General features: G+C 38.9%; 2 protein-coding genes across 5 annotated transcripts in view; both read right to left on the bottom strand.

Annotated features, from left to right (window-relative positions):
* Positions 1–140: 140 nt before the first annotated feature.
* KDTA (KDO transferase A) lies at positions 141–15,672 on the bottom strand. Of its 4 annotated transcripts, none has more exons than XR_013250688.1 (14): positions 15,138–15,672; positions 14,662–14,755; positions 14,489–14,531; positions 13,437–13,559; positions 11,560–11,679; positions 11,368–11,446; positions 10,982–11,098; positions 10,384–10,481; positions 6,612–6,702; positions 5,103–5,222; positions 4,938–5,008; positions 1,362–1,669; positions 831–967; positions 141–708 (listed from the first exon to the last, which is right to left on the bottom strand). XR_013250688.1 is itself a non-coding variant. In XM_077379772.1 (12 exons), exons 1-12 carry the CDS (start codon positions 15,340–15,342, stop codon positions 1,481–1,483), a joined length of 1,350 nt encoding a protein of 449 aa, XP_077235887.1. In that variant the 5' UTR covers positions 15,343–15,672; the 3' UTR covers positions 1,156–1,480. The 4 variants fall into 4 exon arrangements, 2 of the variants coding, with proteins under 2 accessions (XP_077235887.1, XP_077235888.1); XR_013250687.1 differs by having other exon boundaries at positions 831–957; XM_077379772.1 differs by lacking the exons at positions 141–708; positions 831–967 and having other exon boundaries at positions 1,156–1,669.
* Positions 15,673–17,169: 1,497 nt separating this feature from the next.
* LOC143877620 (DDT domain-containing protein PTM-like) overlaps positions 17,170–20,509 on the bottom strand; it is a 29,569-nt gene continuing 26,229 nt past the window's right edge. The window contains exons 7-9 of the mRNA XM_077379771.1: positions 19,818–19,846; positions 19,234–19,710; positions 17,170–19,110 (exon numbers count right to left, since the gene is read on the bottom strand). Coding sequence (XP_077235886.1) covers positions 18,023–19,110; positions 19,234–19,710; positions 19,818–19,846 — 1,594 coding nt within the window. The 3' untranslated portion in view covers positions 17,170–18,022. The remainder of the gene's footprint in view (positions 19,111–19,233; positions 19,711–19,817; positions 19,847–20,509) is intronic.

Below are 20,509 nucleotides of genomic sequence, written 5' to 3'. Positions count from 1 at the left end.
GTTAATAGTTACCGGTTTCGAATGATATTATCAAAGCTAGTAAATTTCATTAAGATGTAGATGGCAATTTCAACACTCGAGAGTATGACTTGGTATTGCTCTTGCGCAAAGGAAAAGAGAACAAAACTGAGAACACTGACTCAAGTGAAAAAGACATTTCAAGAAGTAAGAACCAAAACATGTAAATCAGAGATCTGTTTACATTAGCGAAGTAACAAGGGCAATCCTATTGATTATATACCCATTTCCCTTGCGTATCCACTGCTATTTTGAACTGCACAGCAGCCTACAACTTTGCAAGAAAAACTGAACTCAAGCTGCCAAAATATATCCATACACCTTAGTGGAAAAAGACACCGAGCTGTTGAAGTGGTGTCGAGTCCTACATTAAAAAATGGGGCAGCCTAACTCCCATTTAATGCAGACAATCCAACAATTTGCACCCAAAGCCCATAGTAAAAGAGTCAGTCGTCCAAGAACTGTGATACCTTTCAGTCAGCCCCCACAAACTACATCATAAATAAACCCTGCAATCTGCACCTTAATCCTTCAGCCCCACTCTAAATGCTTCCATGTTGGAAATAACAGAGAAGCCTCGTCTCCGACTATCCGAATATATAGTAAACCATATCTCCCAATTCACAGAAAAATGGCAACTGATCGCAGCCATTGGAACAGCCAGGAGTTCCAACACAGTCCCTTCCTAATCTGAACAAGTACAAATTGTAAATAAATAAACCCTCAAAAAAGAAAAGAAAAAGAGGAGCAAGACCCTAGTCAGCCCGACAGCGATTGTTACAGAATTCTTCTTTAGCTATGTGAGCATTTACCTTGTGATCCCTGAATTCTTCTTCAACCATAGAGTTTGGATAGTAAAGCTATCCCTTGGAAGAAATCAAATGACAGGTGATATCTGACAAGGGCTGCTTGACTGTAGTTTCTTCCCAAAACAGTAACCTGAACAAAACTGGCGACGTAAACATGAAGGGAGATTATAAAATGCAAAGAGATTTGAAAAAGTAGTGCATGTTTTTAGAGAACACTTCTGGTCTTAAATTAGAAATCTTGATTTGGTTGTTAATACTCAACTCAACTCAACTAAGCCTTTGTTTCAAACTAGTTGGGGTCAGCTTGATTTGGTTGTTAATAGGAAAGGAAAAAAAAGGTATGCTTTCAATGGGAATACTGTGAGAGGAAACCTCAAGCATCTGTTTAGGGAATGAATACACTGATCAATATAACATGATGGGCGGAGTAAAGTACAAGAGCTATGGTTACATATCCCAAAACTTCAGCGCTTGCCAATCTACAAGTCTTGGGCTTCAGACTTGAGTGATGATTCTAAAAATTGTGCAACGTACCCAGGATTGGATCAATAGATCAACAAGGAGAAGGGCGAGCTCCAACTGTACCAAACATTTGATAACCCATCGAAGATATTGATGCCAGAGAACTACTTCCAAGTTGGCATACATTGGAATCACCCTTCATCAAGGTTGCTAAAAGCTTGCTTTAAGACATGGGTATTAACAAGGTTCCAAACATTTTCAACAACCCCACTCGACAAAGCTAAAAATGCTTGCTTTGCAGCGCGACGACGTGCTTCCAGAACTTCAGGGTTTCCAAGGAGTTCATTGAGGGCTTCTGCGAGCTCTAATTTTCCAGAAACCTGTGTGCAAAGAGACACTTATTGCTCTAAATGCATAACATAATAATATATCAGAAAGTAAATGTTAAACAGAAAAATGACATACAAATATTCTACTACAGAAATGCAATAGATAAGATGAACAAGTCCATCATAATATCCAATTGAAGGAAGCAACTCTTCTTCAAGAAACAGGATGATAGATGGAAGAAGACTCAATTGTGTTTGGAAACATTATTTGTTGAAACTAAAAAGAACCCCAGTCCCTCCCACATGACGAAATTTATTTCTGATACGCCTCATATCATCATGTGTTTTCTCCATCCCATCTAGATTCTTTGACCCAAAGACTGTGATCTGACCCAATTTAAAAAAAAGTGTCCACTCTCTAATCACAATATTTAATTCACGGATTATTAAGGTGCAATCCCACACCGGCTATTATGAGAAGCCTGAATATTAGACCACTATTCTACCAGCATTAGATCTTGACAATCAAACTGTTTTCTGAAAATATACCTTCTACCTTTCACTTCTAAATAAATGAACACTTCAACTACAAGGCAATTTTTACACAGCAATCACTTCAACTACAAGGCATTTTCTACACAGCAAAGCAGCAGCAGTGATCAATTCTTTTTCTACTACGCTTTTCTACTATGATGCCCTTCCTTTCTAGGAAATGGCATCCTGATTTTTTTATCTTGTTTTTCTTTTTTCACTCTAAAATCTAATCAGATGATGAGAGCAGATGGCTTGTCTGGAGCTCAATGGTGACTGGGTAGTTGTCCATGTTCCATGTTGAAGTAATTCTTCTTAGAGGCAGCCTTGATGAGTTTATCATAGGGTCCATCCATGTCATTATGTAGGATGTCAAGTTCAGCCTCGGATTCCGGTCCAAGGAAATCAAAGACACATCTCAACACAAAAGTGTGGTGCGAAGAATCACCAGGTTCTGAGATAGCCGTCTTGACCACCATTTTCCTGATGAACACCTCTTCTTCCATCTCTTTTTCTCTACCTTGGTGGGATTGTCATTTGTCTACTAGGCGCTGGAGATTTGTTTCCTGTTTGACAGAAAATGAGAATGGGTCTTCGTGAAGGGAGATCAAGAGAAAGGAAGAGAGGAGAGGGAAGGAAGACATAGGGCGGAGATCGGAGGGTGGGGTTGGAGGGTTTAGGGTGACGCTGGACCGATTTTCTCTGCCGATTTCATCGTTTTTGTTTTGCTCCTCTCAGAGGGAAAATGAAATCAAGAGAATGGGGTGCCATTTTTCTGGCAAGAACTCAACAATAAGAATCCCTGATTTCGAGAAAATCCTTTCACTGCAACCACACATGTGGTGGACAAAAAATAGACCAAAAAATAGTCAGTTTGTTTGGTTTTTCCGTGGCAAACCAGGCAACCGAACGAGCCGTAAGATTTTATGAAAACTTGGAGAGTTGACTTGAATGATTGAAAAAAAAATGTCAGAAATTGGTAAGAATCAGTAGCATACCAAGCTTTGTGTGAGTTTTGATCCGAATCAATCAGATTTTCACTTGACTCGTTGAAACTGGATTGTGGAAACCTGGCTCAAGTTTATGAAAATTTTATTTTTCTCTTTACTTGTTGGTGGCTTTTGTCCTTTTGAAAAACTTCTCCAACTTTCATGTTAAAATTTAAAATTTCAGGTACTTTAGGGTACTGGCAAATGGCATGTCAAGGATTTTTACGGTGAGTGGTGAAAACTCCAGCCTGATTTTCCATTTTTTTTTAGAAAAGAAAAAATCAAATAAATGTGGTGTTGTTCCATCACAAGTTTGTTCATTAATCTAGGGAGAAGGCATTTAAGAAATCCCTTTTCTGAATATACACCGTGTATACAAAATAATTTATTAATCTTTTCACCTCTGGATTTCAGTTCTTTGATTCTTGTGGACGAGCTATTGTTTTCTTCTTTTATTTCGTAAAACTATTTATAATTTTACATCAGAAAAAAGAGTTTGGGGAAATCCCTCATCACCAATATTATCTTGTGAATTTTACATATCTATCACTATTTAAAAAGTCCCAGAGTCAATCATCAACTTGCCTGAGTCAACTATATTTTACCTTGGCTGTGTTTTTATCCAAGTCGGAGTTTTTCTTACCAAGTCAATCAAGAACTCTTTTCACTCGCCGGAGTTTACGAAAACTCGACCGTGTCAATCATTGACTCGCTCAAGTCAACTCCCTTTTACCTGGGCGGAGCTCTCACCCCGTCTTAGTTTTTACAGTGACATCAATAGCATATATCTTATATGGGATTTGCTAGGGACCAGCACAGAATGCATTTCGCAGACCGGCTGTTGCATGATAGAGCAGCCACATAGGCTCACTTTTCAACCGATTTTGTCTTATTATCAGATGTGGCTGCACTCTCATGCAACAGCCAGTCTGTGAAATGCCTTCTGCGATGGTCCCTAGCAAATTCCATCTTATATATGCTGGACCGGCAGGAATTGATGGAGTCCTAAGGCCTAAGGGATTCTAGAGGTGTGGTCATTTGGGCCTTTTTTGGGCCTATTGGGGTCTCAAATGCTAGCGAGGCGGAGGTTCGTGCTGCACACCATGGATTAAAGAGGATTTTATTTTTGGGTTAAAAAGTAACTCCATGTTCACTCTCAAAACATAGAACCATGGTTTTAAATTTCCACGGAAACCGACACAAAATGACCGAAATGTTTCCGTTTCCATCCCCATAGATACCGAAATGACCAAAATGAATAAACTAAAATTGTGAGTGTCATAGTGGTATACTTTATCTGGATGCATTACATAATTATATTTAGATGAATTACATGCGAAATGTGGTGCATGTATTATATATAAATACTTATGAGTTACATGTGAAATTTGGTATGTACTAAATTATCTGACATGCACGACAGTGCATGTCACTAGACGTTAGATGTTTTTAAACCATTATGGATGGCTGTCTTGCTTGTGTGATGATTTCTAAGTGTGTATTTGTGCTTATTCTAGCATTTCCTGTAAGTTTTCATCTTTAAATTCGATCATTTGCATATGTTTCCATGATTTTACAAGATTTCCACCGAAAATTTCAACCAAAAACCGAAACGTTTCTGTTTCCATGTAGACCTAAACCAAAACCAAAGTTTAAAACCTTGCATAGAACAGATGTTAAAAAGTGACTCAATGTTCACTCTCAAAAGATAGAACAATGATCAATAATCTAGGCACAAAATCCAAAGTTATAATCTCGGTCAAATTTTGGAGAAAAAGAGGGATATAGGTTATCCTTACCTGCAGAATGGATAAAGCATTTGATTGTTGCATTTCCAGTACCATATGAGAGAAGTGACCAACATGAGGACCTGGAAGTTAGCCATTTGGAAAAAAAGATGATAACAATTGCATGAGATGTTTGAAATGTTGAGGTAATAAGCATAAAATGTAACAAATGATTACCAGTCAAAACAGCACAACCGGCTGCTGCAGCCTCGGAAATGTTATGACCGGCTAAACCAGGTAAAAAAGATCCTCCAATCACAGTTATTGCAGTTAACCTGTACAAGCCTCTTAATTCCCCTGCAACACATGTGGGGATACCAGAACATAATGAAACCAAAATACCACTGATGGACCATTTCTTTAAAGGATTTAAGCATTTAAACATGGATTCTTTGGACATAGAGCAAATTCTGTTAAATAACTTCGCTTTACATAAAACATGCCAGGACCTTAGCGGGAAGATTAAGAGTTGTCTGAGAAGGGCCGAACAGGATTCGGTGGATGAGAATGTGGAAGTGGTGGATATGGATAAGCAAGCACTTCTGGAAGAATTTGGTGAAATGTCGAAAATGGGTAAGAGCCTGTCAATTTGAGGAAAACGTGGAGAAGACAAAGGAGATGCTTCTAGATATAGAGAAGCGTGATGCGATAAAGGAAAGACACCGGCTAGCGGGAGCAGCGAGCTAAAGGCTCTTAAGAAGTAAGGAGCCCTTATACCTCTCCGGTGTAAATGTTTTTTGGGGGTTTCTGTGTTTTTGTCTTGGAGGTTTCTGTTTTTTCTGGAAGGGTGGTGACGGTTGTTTGTGGTTTGTCTTTGTCTTGATGGATGGAAGGGGAAGCTGTTGATGGTCACCCTCTACCCTTACTGAGGAAGTGGACGCTTAATGAGATTTTCTGAGCATGCTTGAGGGACCTTTGGTCCTTCGCTGCTCGAGGATTGTTCCTCTCTTAATCTCCATTTTTACTAGGGTAGAAGGGTACATGAAAAGTTTTTTTTATGAAATGTTTTTTACAAGCTTCTGGATGAAGATACTCTCGGTTTGGTGAAGTTGGTAATTGGGGGGATATGTAAATTCTCTTTATAGTTTCTGTAGGTTTTTGGGCATATGAACCTGTTCTATGCCGTTTCTATGCTGTAATCAGGGGGGACTACTGGTCGTTTCTTGTAACGACTTCAGTATATAAATATATTGTCAATTTTCAAAAAAAAAAAAAAAAAAAAAAAAAAAAAAAAAAAACTTCCACGATAGCAGTAGTTATCTAATAATGTAGTAATTTAAATTTGATATTCACCGAAAGATGGATTCTTGATGCGACCAAGTCCTTGATTTGATTTATGAATCATCTTCCATGGGAATCAAACCAAACCATTGTTTCTAAAAAAAAAAATGTTCGATTTTAAAAACAGATGTTATTGAATAATATAGTAAGTTAATTTTTTTGGGTAGCCTATATAGTAAGTTAACTTTGACTCACAGAAAGATGGGTTCTTGATGCTATTCCACAGAACTGATCTTGCAAACTGCAACTTCATTTGAATAGAAACTCAAGAACTAAGTAGAAAATGAATTGGCAATGCAGAGTAAAACTTAAAAGAAAGAAGGGCGAATATATAATCTTGTCAAACTCAAGGCTCCAAAGGTTTAAAGCCTAAAAATTGAAAGCTAAACCCCAGAAGATACCAACCTAGTGTGTCCACCAAATAAAAATTTGTGCTTGGCAAGATTTTTTCACTTTGAGACCTTAATACAACATTCTGTCCTTCTCTGCACAGAGCCTACACAGATAAGATGAGATGAGACATTTCTTAAGGAATTTTAATATTTATGTAGATATTTCCCGTTAAGAATTGCTAACAACCCATCGCATTGACAACAATGACAACCCAAGCACACACACACCAACATGCAAAATAATTGGAACATAAAAAAATATGCACAACATAGTATAACTTGGAAAGGGCATATGATATATAGACACGCTACCCATGCAACTCATGAGGGATCCGACATATGCAAATGCATTGGTAACAAATACAATTGCATGTATTGGAGGAGTGGGATAAATATACCTTGCAGGGACATAGTGCAATTGGAAAGGATGTGGAGTTAGTGAAGGCCGAAGGGTTAAGACTAAAATAATATTAATTTCAAAGGGTTTTCACAGTAACATCGGACATTTAGTTGTATTATGGTGGCTCTACTGGTAGGCCATCTAGTCTAACCAAAAACTTATTATGCCTATGCATGAAAACAAAGAAACCAACTCTATACGAGAAAGATGTGGGCTTCAGCTGTATTTGAATGCATATATAGACCGGCCAAGTACGTGAGAGAAAGATTCTTGATTGCTCCCTGATTGCTAATGAAGTTGTGGATTACTATCAAAAGGTTGGTCGTAGTGGTGTTCTCTGCAAACTGGATATGGAGAAGGCTTGTGATATGGTGGAATGGAAGTGTTTGGATTACTTCATGAGCAGAATGCGATTTGGAACTAGATGGAGATCTTGGATTGTGAGATGCATATCATCTACTTGGTTCTCAGTCCTCATTAATGGCTCTCCCAAAGGTTTTTTTCAATCTTCTCGAGCCTTAAGGCAAGAGGATCCCTTATCTCCCTTCTTTGTTATTGTAGCGGAGACTCTAAGCGGGCTTATCGAGAAAGAGAAAACATGTGGTTTAATTGAAGGTTTCAAGATAGGTGAGAACGAGGTTGAAGTTTCCCAGTTACAATTTGCAAATAACACTCCTGTTTAGCTCTTCTGATGTGATGAAAGTTATGAATATAAAAGGTATCCTGCATTGCTATGGAGCTATAATGGGGCAAAGGTCTAATTTTCATAAATCCAGAGTTTTTAGCATTCCACTTGGTGGAGGGTGTGATTCAAGGCTTGGCTGGCATTACGGGGGGTGCAAGGTAGATACTCTCCCTACCTCTTATCTTGGGCTGCTTCTTGGTAGGTAGAGCAAAAAAGATGAGCTGGGGACATATTGTAGAAAGAGTGGAAAAAAGATTGGACACATGGAAAAGAAACCCAGTTTCCAGGGGAGGTAGAATCACTCTTATTAAAGTGGTACTCGTCAATATTCCGATCTATCAAATGTCGGTATTTAAATGCCCTATGAGTGTTGTAAAAAGAATTGAACGAATCCAAAGGCGCTTTCTTTCTTTTTTTCCCTTTTTTTCTCTTTTTTTTTGGGAAAGGGGGGGGTGGGGGTGGCTGATGATAAGCGTGGCATTCCTTCGATTTGGTAAGGAGGAGTCTCAACTTTGGGTTAGAGTTATCGAAGGTAAATATGGTGCTTCGTCAGGGTCATTGGGTGTAGGAAGATAACTTCAGATGTCCAGGGGTGACGATATGGATAGACATCATGCGATTTAGCCATTTGTTCGCAGCCAGTATCAGATACAGAGTCTATTCAGGGGATAGAATACGGTTTGGGTTAGATAAATGGTGCTCAGATCAGCCTCTTAAAGAAACATTCCTGGATTTGTTTGTCATTGCAGTGCTCAACGACAGTTTTGTAATGGATAATATGGAAAGAAAGAATGAAAGTGTAGTTTGGAAGCCTCGGTTCAAAAGGAATTTCTTTGATCAGGAGCTTCCTTCCACTGTTAGGCTTTTGGGGATGCTTGAAGAGGAATACATTAAGCAGGATGGGGAAGATAAAATGGTTTGGATTTGGAATTAATCTGAAGATTTCTCTCTTAAGCCGTTCTATCAAAATCTATTGGCTGGCCCTGTGTCTTCCAAGGTGGCTAGAGTGAGGACATTCCAGGCTCTGCCTAAAGTGTGCACCTTTGGTTGGACGGCTTTACTAGAAAGGGTTCAAACTGTGGATTTTCTACGAGAGTGGGAAATACCCATCATTGACCATTGTGCTTTATGTATTGAGGCGGGGGAAACATTGGATCATTTACTCACGCATTGCAAAATCGCAAAGGAGATTTGGGGCGAACTCTAAGTAGATTTGGCATTGATTGGGTTTTCCCAGCAAAACTCATTGATCTTCTTCGGAAGGTTGTGTGTCCCGTCGAAGAAAAAAGGGGAAATCTTATGGAATGTTTCTTTCTTAGGTACCATTTGGGTGCTATGCGAAGAAATAAATGAAGGGTTTTTAAAGGGGTTTCAAAAAGCTCCGCTTTCCTTTTAATTAAAGTGATAGCCCTGACGATCTCATGGGTCAAGTATCTTCCATGTTTCAAATTCGTCCCCGATTATGATTCATCGGAAGGTTGGAGAGAAGTGTGTTGTAGTGTGGAGATTAAGCAAAAAATAGTGCAAGAGTGGGTCCCCCCTGCGCCTGGCTTTTTAAAGTTCAACTTTGATGACACCAGCTTGGGGAATCCCGGTCCGGCTAGGATTGGAGGTGTCCTGAGAAACGAACTTGAGGAGGTGATTTGGGCCTTTGAGGGTCCCATAGGGGTGGCGGATGCAATGGAGGCAGATGTGCGTGCAATTCACCAAGGTTTAAAATTGTTGGGTAGAGATCAAATGGATAATGTGGTGGTAGAAGGGGATTCCATGAATGTCATTCAGTGGCTCAATGGTTTGCAAAATCCCCCTTGGAGATTCGATAGGCTTTTCGATGAGATGCTAGATTGGGTTGGATCTTCTTCTGTTGTGTTTCAGCACGTTCGACACCCACCAATAAGGTAGCAGACAGTCTTGCTAGAGAAGAAGTTACTAAAGAAGCTTTGGCGTTGTTTGACTCTCTTCCGCGTTGACTTTTTTCTTCTTTATTGTACTGATTAGCTTTGTCCGCATATGTTTTTGGCTTTTATTTGTATCGACCATCTCGGTCCTCCTTGTTTGTAATAAAATTTGGATACCATTCAAAAAAGAAGATCAAACACGATTTGCAGCAAACAACAAGAAGATGAAAGAAACACAATCAAACAAAGGAGACAAGATTTAGGTGCTTTGGCAGTGTGCCTACGTCCACTAGAAAAGAGTTTCACTATTTCGGTTTAAAGTTACAAAAATCCTCCTCTTGGCCAAGGAAAAAAAAAAACCTTACATTCGTAACACTAATAAGAGGCTTACATATCAATGCCGCTACATCAAGAAAATTACTGAAATACCCTTGACGCAAAGATGGAAATTAAATTTTCCTTCCGTCGCACACATTAGTCCGTCAGTAAACTGGCGTGGCCAAACCAGGCTAAAGTGACCAGTTCTATTCATTTATTAAAACAACAAAATAATAACCAGGATCCTTACACTTCCAAGCCCCAAATAGATTCCAAGGCAGCGAAAAATGATACAGTTCCATGCCCTAAATAGATTCCAAAGCAGCAAAAAAATATTACAGTAAGATAGGAAGATGACCATTTACCTTGGCACATCTAACAAGAAATAGATGGCTCAAGAGGTATGAAGTAATTAACCAATGAATACCAAGCACAGGAAAATCATTATACTGTAGCATCATGAAGAAAAGCATTGGATGCGTACTAGGGCAATCTGTTGTCCTTGTTGTGGATGTCGAGGCACGATAATAGTAACCATGTTAGGATATATTTGCATTAGTGCTTTGTGGACCCATAGCATGACTGCAATTCAAATTTTTAGCTATTTCAATTAATAACGCTAAGGTTTACTGTCACAACAAACTGGAAAGATATCTATAGGATGGAAAAAGGATTGCCACAAAACAAGCCTTGGGACATGATAATACGTAAGAATTGCCATGATTAGTCAATATTAGAGGTGTGCATTGATCACAAAAGGAGAAAATGCAATCTTATACAAGATATTTTAGAGCATGAAGTGATCTGATAATGAACAAGTCAGCCATGGCGTTTAAACGGTATGCTTGTCATATCTCATAAACATAAAAAAAAATGTGGTATCAGTCTCAAGAAAAAAATAAGTGTTATACATATGTAGACACACACGTCATATATCATCAAAGATCATAGTGTTCGGAGAAGAAATAATTTCCATTCATCAAATTTATAGGGAAAACAGGAGGAGACTGTGATGATGAAATTTCACCCAACTCTACACAGAGAGATAGGGTGATAATAAAGACTAAGAGCCAGGTAATGACCTTCTTCTTCTCCCTTATGTAAAGAAGAAGCCATCCAAAAAGGCCTATGGGTGAGTTGCATCTGAAGATCTTCCATATTTGTATTCTCTTTCTCCGGAACATCAACGTTTCCTACAGCTAGAAAAAAAAAAGAAAAATGTATTAAATGGAAGGTCAATACAAGAAGGCAAAGAGACTTCCATTATTTTCTATAACATTGGGGCTGTAAGCTCTCTATAATGCCTATATTAGGAGAACTATCAAAAAGTGGTAATGCTTCTCATATGCATTTAAGATAATTAGTTTTCTTCACCAATGATTTGTAAGTTTGTATATGTCTCACACAACTAAGAATTTCAAGTAGCAATATACATGAGCTTACCATATTTCAATATACATGAGCTTACCATATTTCAAGTCACCAGCAAAGTTGATAATAAATGGCGGTGCTTGTAGCAGCTGAAAACGGATCGCCTCTACTGTGCTCTACCACATACAATAAGATCAGTTTTTTTTTTTTTTTTGAATGGCACATACAATAAGACCAGTATGATGCCAAAAGATGTAAAATTGCATTAATAAGGATGATAGATCCATACCAATGGGGAAATCAAGGAAAATTTCGATAACATCAATGAAACCAAGGGCAGTGCTACTGGTCCTGACCAGAGTCTGAAGGATTTGGCAGAAACCCGAGCATTTAATAGCGCCACTGCAATCTGAAGAGAACTCAGGGGATGGAAATATGTAGAATCACTATGATAAAATATGTTTCCAAGAAAAATGATAAAAAGAAATCCATTGAAAGAGTTGCAAAATCAAGCAAGTATGCAATGGAGAAGAAGCTTATAGGAGGAGAAATAACAATTAACAAAGAATCGCTCAATGGCAGTAGCATCGATAAAATTCAAATATATATATATATATATATATATATATATATATATATATATATATATATATATATGAGAAAAGTGTAGCTACACATACGTGTAGCTAACTTAGCTACACCAACGGCTTAAAATACAGTGGGCCCCACACTGTTTGGGTGATGCAAACCATTCATTTGATGGGCCCTCATATAGATAGGGTGTGCCCAAAAAATCAGCTCTATAGGATCATCCCAACCCTACGATTTGTGGAGGCAAAAATGGACGCCTAACAACCTTCACAAATCTGTCCATTTTTGCCTCCAAGTTTGAAGGGTGGGGATGATCCTATGGAGCTGATTTTTTGGGCACACCCTATCAATGTGAGGGTCTATCAAATGAATGGTTTGGATCACCCAAACAATGTGGGCCCACTGTATTTTAAGCCGTTGGTGTAGCTAAGTTAGCTACACGTATGTGTAGCTTCACTTAACTCTATATATATATATATATATATATAGAGAGAGAGAGAGAGAGAGAGAGGAAATGGTTTCTACGCTCGAGCGCAGATAAGCTTATCTGCGCTCGAGCACAGAAATAGGAGGAAAGGGGGGGGGGGTGTGATCCAAACCATTCATTTGGAAGGCCCCATCATGGATGGGGGGGTCTACAAAAATTCAGCTCCATTGGATCACCATAGGGTGTCCATTTGTGGGGCCAAAAATGGACAGATACTGTTTGTCCACAAATCTGTCCATTTTTTGCCCCACAAATGGACACCCTAAGGTGATCCAATGGAGCTGATTTTTGGTGGACACCCTATCCATGAAAGGGCCCATCAAATGAATGCTTTGGATCCCATAAAAAATGTGGCCCCACCCTGTTTCTGTGCTCGAGCGCAGAAACCATTTCCTCATATATATATATAGGGGAAAGTGATTGTGAGCGGCCCCTTATATAAGCTTATATGAGGTGACCGCTAAAAACATGGCGGGCCCACATTTCTGGGGTGATCCGAACCGGTCATTTGATAGGCCCTGACATAGATAAGGGGTGCCCAAAAAATCAGCTCCATAGGATCATCCCAACCCTTAGAACTATAGAGGTGAAAGAGGGGAAAATGGGTGGGTATAAATTTGCCCACTTACCCGTCCAATTTCCCCTCTTTCACCTCCACAGTACGAAGGGTTGGGATGATCCTATGGAGCTGAGTTTTTGGGCACCCCCTATCTATGTCAGGGCCTATCAAATGACCGGTTCGGATCACCCAAAAAATGTGGGCCCACCATGTTTTTAGCGGTCACCACATATAAGCTTATATGAGGGGCCGCTCACAATCACTTTCCCATATATATATATATATATATATATATATATATATTCAGGCAATTCTTTGACAGACACTCGAGGAACCAACACTAGGAAATTTCCCAGAGTATAAAGCACAAGTACTACTCATATTTGATTCTTATATTGGTATCCAAAAGGTTAAATCCAGCACATAGACATGTTCATCAGAAATCAAAAAGAGTTAAATTGAATCCAACACATACATGTTCATCATAAATAAAAAAGAGGTAAATTATTATAGAGAAGGGATCACTTACTCCATTTCCAGAAGCAGACAAGATAAGGTTCGGCCACAGTTCACTTTCCATTAGAAAGATCGCAGTAGGATGCCAGAACCCAAGGAAAGCATCAACTGCGGCAGGAGTGTCAATTGGAGCAAACTGCAACACATAAAGACACTATGAGTCACCAAAACAAAATGATCACACCAACCAAAATTGGAAACAGGGATCCTTGAAGTATAAACAACAAGATGAAGGAATCAAATTCTTTCAATAAAAAGCTAAATTCTGGTTGGATGATGGTCATAAACAAGCTATGAAATGTGTTAGACACATCATTGGAGATGAGCAATCCACTGAGTTCTGGTTGGGGAAGCTGTCTTTATGATTTACTTCGGAAATGGGAGATCTATAATTCAGGTGTAAGAATGATGCTTTTGTATCTCCTTTCCGACAAAAATCTCATCAACTGATGCAGACAAAAAATGAATCAGAAAAAATGATCTTTCTTCCTTTGTGATTAAAAAAAATGATCTTCCTTCTTCACCAATATGGGTTGCCAATAAAGGAAAATATTCTTTCGAACGTGCTAGGGAACCATCAGAAAGAAACACTTAAAACCACCTTGGTATAGGATTATTTGGTTGAGGGGACACATACCTTGACATGCTCAGTGTGGGAAGATATTCAAGAGAAGTTGGATACCAAAGAGAAGCTCATACTGAAAAGTATTAGAGTTGATTTGATATAGTCTATGTATATTTGAATCTAAAACTTCTAACCATCTTTCGTTTGGGCTTTATTATTAATTATGGATTTGGAAGTCAATTTTTTTCAGATTTCTACGAAGAGAAAAGCCCCACCTTTCCCTGTTGAAAGAAGCTGAAAATTATTTTGGATGACTGTAATGGGAAGTTCTATCCAAGGATGCAACTCATATTTTCTTTTAATATCCACCAAAACCAAGCTTATCCACCGCGAAGAACAAAGTAATACAATAGCTAAAGTCTAGAAATAAGCTGAATTCACCCATTTTCACAATGATTGTAATCTAAAAAAAAAAAAAACCAAATGCATACACCAAATACCTGATATATAACATTATTCGGAAGCCGGTCTTTGATCACTTCACTACAGAAAACCAACAATTCATTAGGCCTTAACTATATTTACTACAGAAAACCAACAATTCATTAGGAATTAACTATATTTACTACAATTAAAAAAGAATGGAAAGAAATTGGGCGTTTTTCCAACTTACAATGCCGAAGTTGTTGTACTAGTCATCAAGATTGTAAAATTAGGGTTTTGCTGAGCACAACGCTTGATAACAGGAATCACTGCCATTCCTTCACCTGATAACAGAGTGGCGCACAATCATTCTTAAACCCTCTTCAGATTGCAAGAATTTTTTGCAAAAGATTTGTAAAGGAAAAACATTTCTAAAATCTCTTAATTTTTTTCACAGAAGAACAAAGATAACTCGAACCAACCCTATCCAATTCTTATTTAGAGGTGTCTTCAATTCATGATGATATCCTCTAAATCAACCATAATCATATTATTTCCCTCTAAATTGCAGAAAGAAAAGTTATCTTTAGACAAAATTTCCATCAAAAAAGTTTTTTATTGGAATCCAAACAGGGCGGATGCTCAAACCCTAGCAGACAAAATTCTCAAAACCCTCTACTGAAGAATATGAAAGAAAAGAAACAAAGAGAGATGTGAAATAGAAACCTAAAGAGACAGCATGGAACCAAAGGAGAAGACCGTCAGGGCGTGGGGAAGAAGGACGGCCAAGGCGCTCTTTCCACCTGAGAGGGTGTTCGAGGCCTTGAAATCTACGCCACTGGAGATGAAGAAAGAGAAATGGAGACAAAGCAGTGGTAACTGCTCTGTATATTCTGTATACTACTTTCCCTTTCTCTCCTCCCATTTTCATTTCAATCCAACTCACTAATTGTCCTTCCTCCCTCCTGCACTTTCAATAGGAACTACAACAGGCTTCTGCTCCAATTTTTTAAGTAGCTTTCTTTGCCCTAATTTCTGGGTTTTCTTTATTTTCTTCGCCCTAATTTTCTTCATTTGGTAGTACAACTCTGCATTTTTCTTTTCTTTCCAAAGTAACCTTTTTCAAAAACAAATTAAAAAGAACTTCAGAGTGGATGAGTATCTCTCCAATTCACAATTTGCGTTCTTCTTTCCTTTTCCCTTTTATTTAGGTTCTTCTCGTCTGATGTAATTCATTAAGCACAAGAAAAGGGTTCCTACTGGGCCTGTGGTCTAATTCCATTCTTATAATAAAGTGCTTCATGCGTACTATAAAATTGGGATTATTACTTCATCTTAACTAGTGTAGGGCTAACATTAAGATGCTTTTGCCTAGGGCTGCAACTCGAGGGGTTTTACCCGACCCGCATCGACCAGACCCGAAAATAGCCTTGGTTGGGTTCAGGTTTCATGGGTTTCGGGTCGAGCAGGGTTGAGCATTCAAAAACCCGCATGAATCTCGGGTCGAGCCGGGTTTGAAGGAGCCCGACCCGACCCGACCCGAGTTACATAAGTTATAGTATGTACATTTTTTTCAATTGTTAGTTAAAAGTTAAAAGTTAAAAGTGAAAACCCACTCACCCACTGTTACTGTATGTGAGTGTAATTTCTGCTTCTATGAGTTGAGTTGATTCAAGTGTAATGTGAGTGTAATTTCTGCTTCTATGAGTTGAGTTGCCTTGCCAAACAAGAATTTTCCTTAAAAAATTGCGTCAACGTGGAAAAATCCGACCCGACCCGAACCGACCCGAGATTCATCATGGGTAGGGCCGGGTTTGGGAATCGTGGGTTTTCCGAAAAAAAACCCGACCCGACCCGACCCGAGTTGCAGCCCTACTTTTGCCCATATGAATACTCCATAATACTCTTATAAATCTTCAAATATTTTAATTTCTTGGAAAAACTACATTGGCAAAACTCCCAACACACCAACTTTTCGGCCTTTTTTTTTCTTTTTCCTGTCCCATTTTTTTAGGGAAGAATAATGAGGAGAAGAAATAAAACATAGACAAAATCCTAAAAAGGGGAGAAAAGGAAGAAGATAGAAAATTTTAAAAAAAAACATCTAAATATGAGCAACACCTAGTTAGGAAATATGATTAACCTGTTAGGATTTGCCTATTTACAAGGAAATAGACAATCCTGATGAGGGATTTGCTAGGGACCATCACAGAAAGGCATTTCGTAGCTGGTTGTTGCTTGTGAGAGCAACCACCTCAGATGAATTAAATGAATAAGACAAAATTTGCTGAAAAGTGAGCCTTTGAGGCTGCTCTCACATGCAACAGCCAGCCGAGAAATGTCTTTCTGTGATGGTCCAAAGCATATCCCTCCAGATAATAATAGATACTGACGAATGATAAATAGACTTCCAACGTAATTAGTAACAGAGTCTCCGCACACATCATCTTTCTTCTTTATGTTTTTTCTTTTCCCCTAAACAAATCTAAAAAATCAGGGAAGAAGAAGAAGAAGAAGAAGAAAAGAAGAGAGGGCAATATGTAGTGCTGTTTAAAACCATGAAACCAATTCTAAAAAGAGGTATTTCAATCTAAAAGCTCTATTGCGAGGAGACCATGAACCAAATAATTCATTCTATTGCAAGAAACTGTGGACAACATCCAAGATTTCACGTCTCTGCATTTCAAAAGTAAAAGAACCACAACAGAGAAGTGATCTAAAACCTTCATTTTCAGAACCCAGCCAGATAAGAACTAGATACAAGGCAAAATCAATATAAGTAGCATGATATCAAAATATATAAACAAACAGTTCAATTTAAACAGCTAAAAAAAGACTACCAAAAACACCATAGTATCAAATCAATATAGACTTTCCATTTGAAAGCTAAAGAACTCTTCATTCTGACTGGCCTCAAAACTGTGTATTCATTTACACCTGCGGGCCAACAGGACAAGCATGAAAAACCAGCTTTATCCTTCAATACAAAAAAAATCTAAGTATCAAAAAGTTGGCTCCAAACCACTACAAAAAACTACGAATAGATCTAGTGAAATAATTGACAAATCTACGTTCAAGATAACAGACTTATCAAAAGGGAAACTTAGAGCACACCCATTTCAACTATTTGCATACAATGCAGCAGTACCATCTCAGCAGGGCAATATCCGGGCACACCCATTTTTAAATCCGTTGAGAGAGTGCTAAATGCCCTTATCATCTATTAGGAGAAGGGAATGCTTAAAATGAGCACTCTTGTGACTCAATGATACTCTCTCCATGAGAGCATTGCTTCAACTTCTGATCCTCTCCTCAAATAAAGCAAGCAAATGAACCTGATATTGTCGCTATCCTCCCAGTAATATACAATTCCAACTCTGGCCAACTCCCTTTTTTCTGGTAGGTAAGCTGGATTGAACCTCTGACTTCAAGGTTGCAGAACAAAGGCTTGACAAACTGAGCTAAAGGCTCTCAACCTATGGCTAACTCCCCTGTTCAGAAGTAAACACCCCAAGCTCAAAAGGGTCTCTCCAAGCTTTTTTAAAGTCCCACTTGCTTTTTCAAAAGAAACTGTCAAAAGAAACAACATCTAATTTCAGAAACTAAGTAAACTATCGCCAATCCCGGCAGTATCCACATCGCCACCTATAATCCTGAGTAGGCTGTTCGCAGTCCCACGGTGAACACTGAAAATGTATTTGTAATGAGCAAACTTCACAGGACAGATCTGGGGTGGGCTCACTATGTTTACACATATGGCATGGTACTGGGTCAACAATCGCAACACCTGATTCCTGGAAACCTTTTTCCGTGCATACTTGGTCCGGTTCAAAAGAGTTATTGGAAGACATAGTCTGGAAGACCGTTCCAACATCATTGCAACTGGGGGAAAAGTGCCAATTCTCTGATGTATCCATGGGCGCATCAAATAGCCCATCCAACTGGCCATGGTCAAATTCTACCAATTCATTTAAAGAAAAATAGGTTTGAGGTTCAAACTGAATGTCTTCAATATTCCCACCTTCATAGTCAACCAGCTCACCATCAATTGGCAACCCCCACTCTGCTCCAGGTGATAATGCTTTCTCAGTAGCATTCGGGGGTACAACATATGGATTCACTGGAAATCTATCATCCTTTTCGTGCTTTACATGCTGCCTTCTGACCGGAAGTTTTTGGAGGCTCTGGTATGATGCTCCATGAGTATCACGCTCGGGTTTTATATCTCGTGCATGCTCCATGACGGGCACAACATATGGATTCACTGGAAATCCATCATCCTTTTCGTGCTTTACATGCTGCCTTCTGACCGGAAGTTTTTGGAGGCTCTGGTATGATGCTCCATGAGTACCACACTCGGGTTTTATCTCTGGTGCATGCTCCATGACGGGCACAACATTTTCCAGCGAAAAAACAAAGTCATCCTCTTCTATGACCCAATCCTCCCTCTCTGCATGTAAACCTTGAGTAGCCAGCTCTCCCAACTCAGTTTCTTTGCACATAGTTTGAGATATAGGGGGGTATTGGTTCGTTTCCATGCTGCCCGGCTTCTTTGAAACCTTCTTGTGCCTTTTATTGCTATCTGGATTGGTGTAGGGGCATATAGGTGAGGCTTTCCTGCGGCACTTACAGCACTTGAACCCCTCCAAGTCGGAAATCTGGTCTTCCTTGAGTTGGACAGCATCCGCATGAAACCATTCTAAAGATTTACAGAAAGGACAAATAGATAAACAAGACCGAGAGAAGATATATATTTTTTTGAACGGTAAGAAAGAGAGAGAAGACAGTCTAAAACATTCTAAGTAATTTTTTTAAAACTTACTTGCGCAAATTTCACAGCATATATAAATCAGATCTGAATTGTATGGCTCCAAGCAGAGGTTACAAAGGGGTGTCAACGACAGGTCCTTGTCTGCATTACCTCTATGAAGAACGTTCCTGACACAGAAATCATTACTGGACATTTTTTTGTTCTTCTTGAATATAAGACCATAAGAAATAGGTTTTGCTTTTTGTGTTGAATCGGGGGTAGAAGTTGGTGGTTTCGGCTTCATCTCTGAGTGCATTTCTATATTTCCAAACAGTGGTATGTATCGATAAGCACCTTTCTTTGTGCTTTTAGTGCTCAATACAATCTTGTCTTGCTCTTGCAAGGAAAACTTAACTTTCAAATCCTTCCTACAGTTGTCGTTGATTGAAGAAAATCCAATGCGGTAACATTTGTTGCAGGCGAGCGTGAATTCCAATTTATCTTTCGTGTCAGGTGTAGATGGTACCATGCAACCTCTATGACAATATCCTGAAAAAAAAAAGGCAGCAAACAGAACCATTTTAGACCACTCAGAAACGGAACAGCTTATCCATTACATGGATGCTCTATTGTCAGAGGGCTTGATGTTTCTATACCTTCACAGGCCTTGCACTTGACAGCATCCCTGGAAATCACGAGAAAACCCATTAGATGAAACCAGCGGCAAATTAGTGAAACATAACTAAACAGTGGAGTCAGCGGGTAAGAGGAGAATTATAAAAAAGGCACCTCAGTAGAGGGCTTCATCAGCTACTCATTGTGATGTATAACCAAATGACAGATCAATGAGAGATTTTAGATAGAGCTCCATACGATTAGACACGGTGTGCAGTCTTGATGCTTGGTAAATTGGGCTAAAAGTGTCCAATATCAACACTCCAATAGAGGACTGGGGGGAATCATTAGGTGCAGGGGCAGGAAGACTTACAAATTTACGAGAAAGATTTGGGTTCTGAAAGCAAAGATTAAAGAAAGGAATATGATTTGGTTGGGTAAGAATGTGAAAACATAAAATTCTTCAAAAACCTGCTGGGTTCTCGTTGTTTGGGCAGTGAAGAGAAAATCAGGTTCTTGTTAAAAACAGGACATTAGAAGAATTCAAAAAGGATCTTGAAGAAATCATTAAAATGGGGGAAACATGCTGGAAGCCTGGAAGAGCAAATCATGAGTGAGTTATTTAAAGGAGGATAATACAAACATTTTAATGTTTTTTTCCCTAATAGTTCTCAGTTTTATGGGTAACGAGCAAGGATGCCACCAGAGATATGTAGGACTCTATGACTCTCTT

The sequence above is a fragment of the Tasmannia lanceolata genome, unplaced genomic scaffold (genome assembly GCF_043159265.1).
Source record: "Tasmannia lanceolata isolate RefF3 unplaced genomic scaffold, GAP_Taslan_0.1 ptg000005l, whole genome shotgun sequence".
NCBI classification, from domain to species: domain Eukaryota; kingdom Viridiplantae; phylum Streptophyta; class Magnoliopsida; order Canellales; family Winteraceae; genus Tasmannia; species Tasmannia lanceolata.
Note: the sequence above shows the minus strand (reverse complement) of the source record. Positions and strands in the feature narration are given on the sequence as shown.

Coding starts and splice junctions, on each gene's coding strand:
- KDTA (XM_077379772.1), bottom strand. CDS start 15,342: ATGAAAATGGGAGGAGAGAAAGGGAAAGTAGTATACAGAATATACAGA. Junction 14,532..14,661: donor AGTACAACAACTTCGGCATT/GTAAGTTGGAAA, acceptor GGTTTTCTGTAG/TGAAGTGATCAAAGACCGGC. Junction 6,703..10,383: donor AAGGACAACAGATTGCCCTA/GTACGCATCCAA, acceptor TTATCTGTGTAG/GCTCTGTGCAGAGAAGGACA.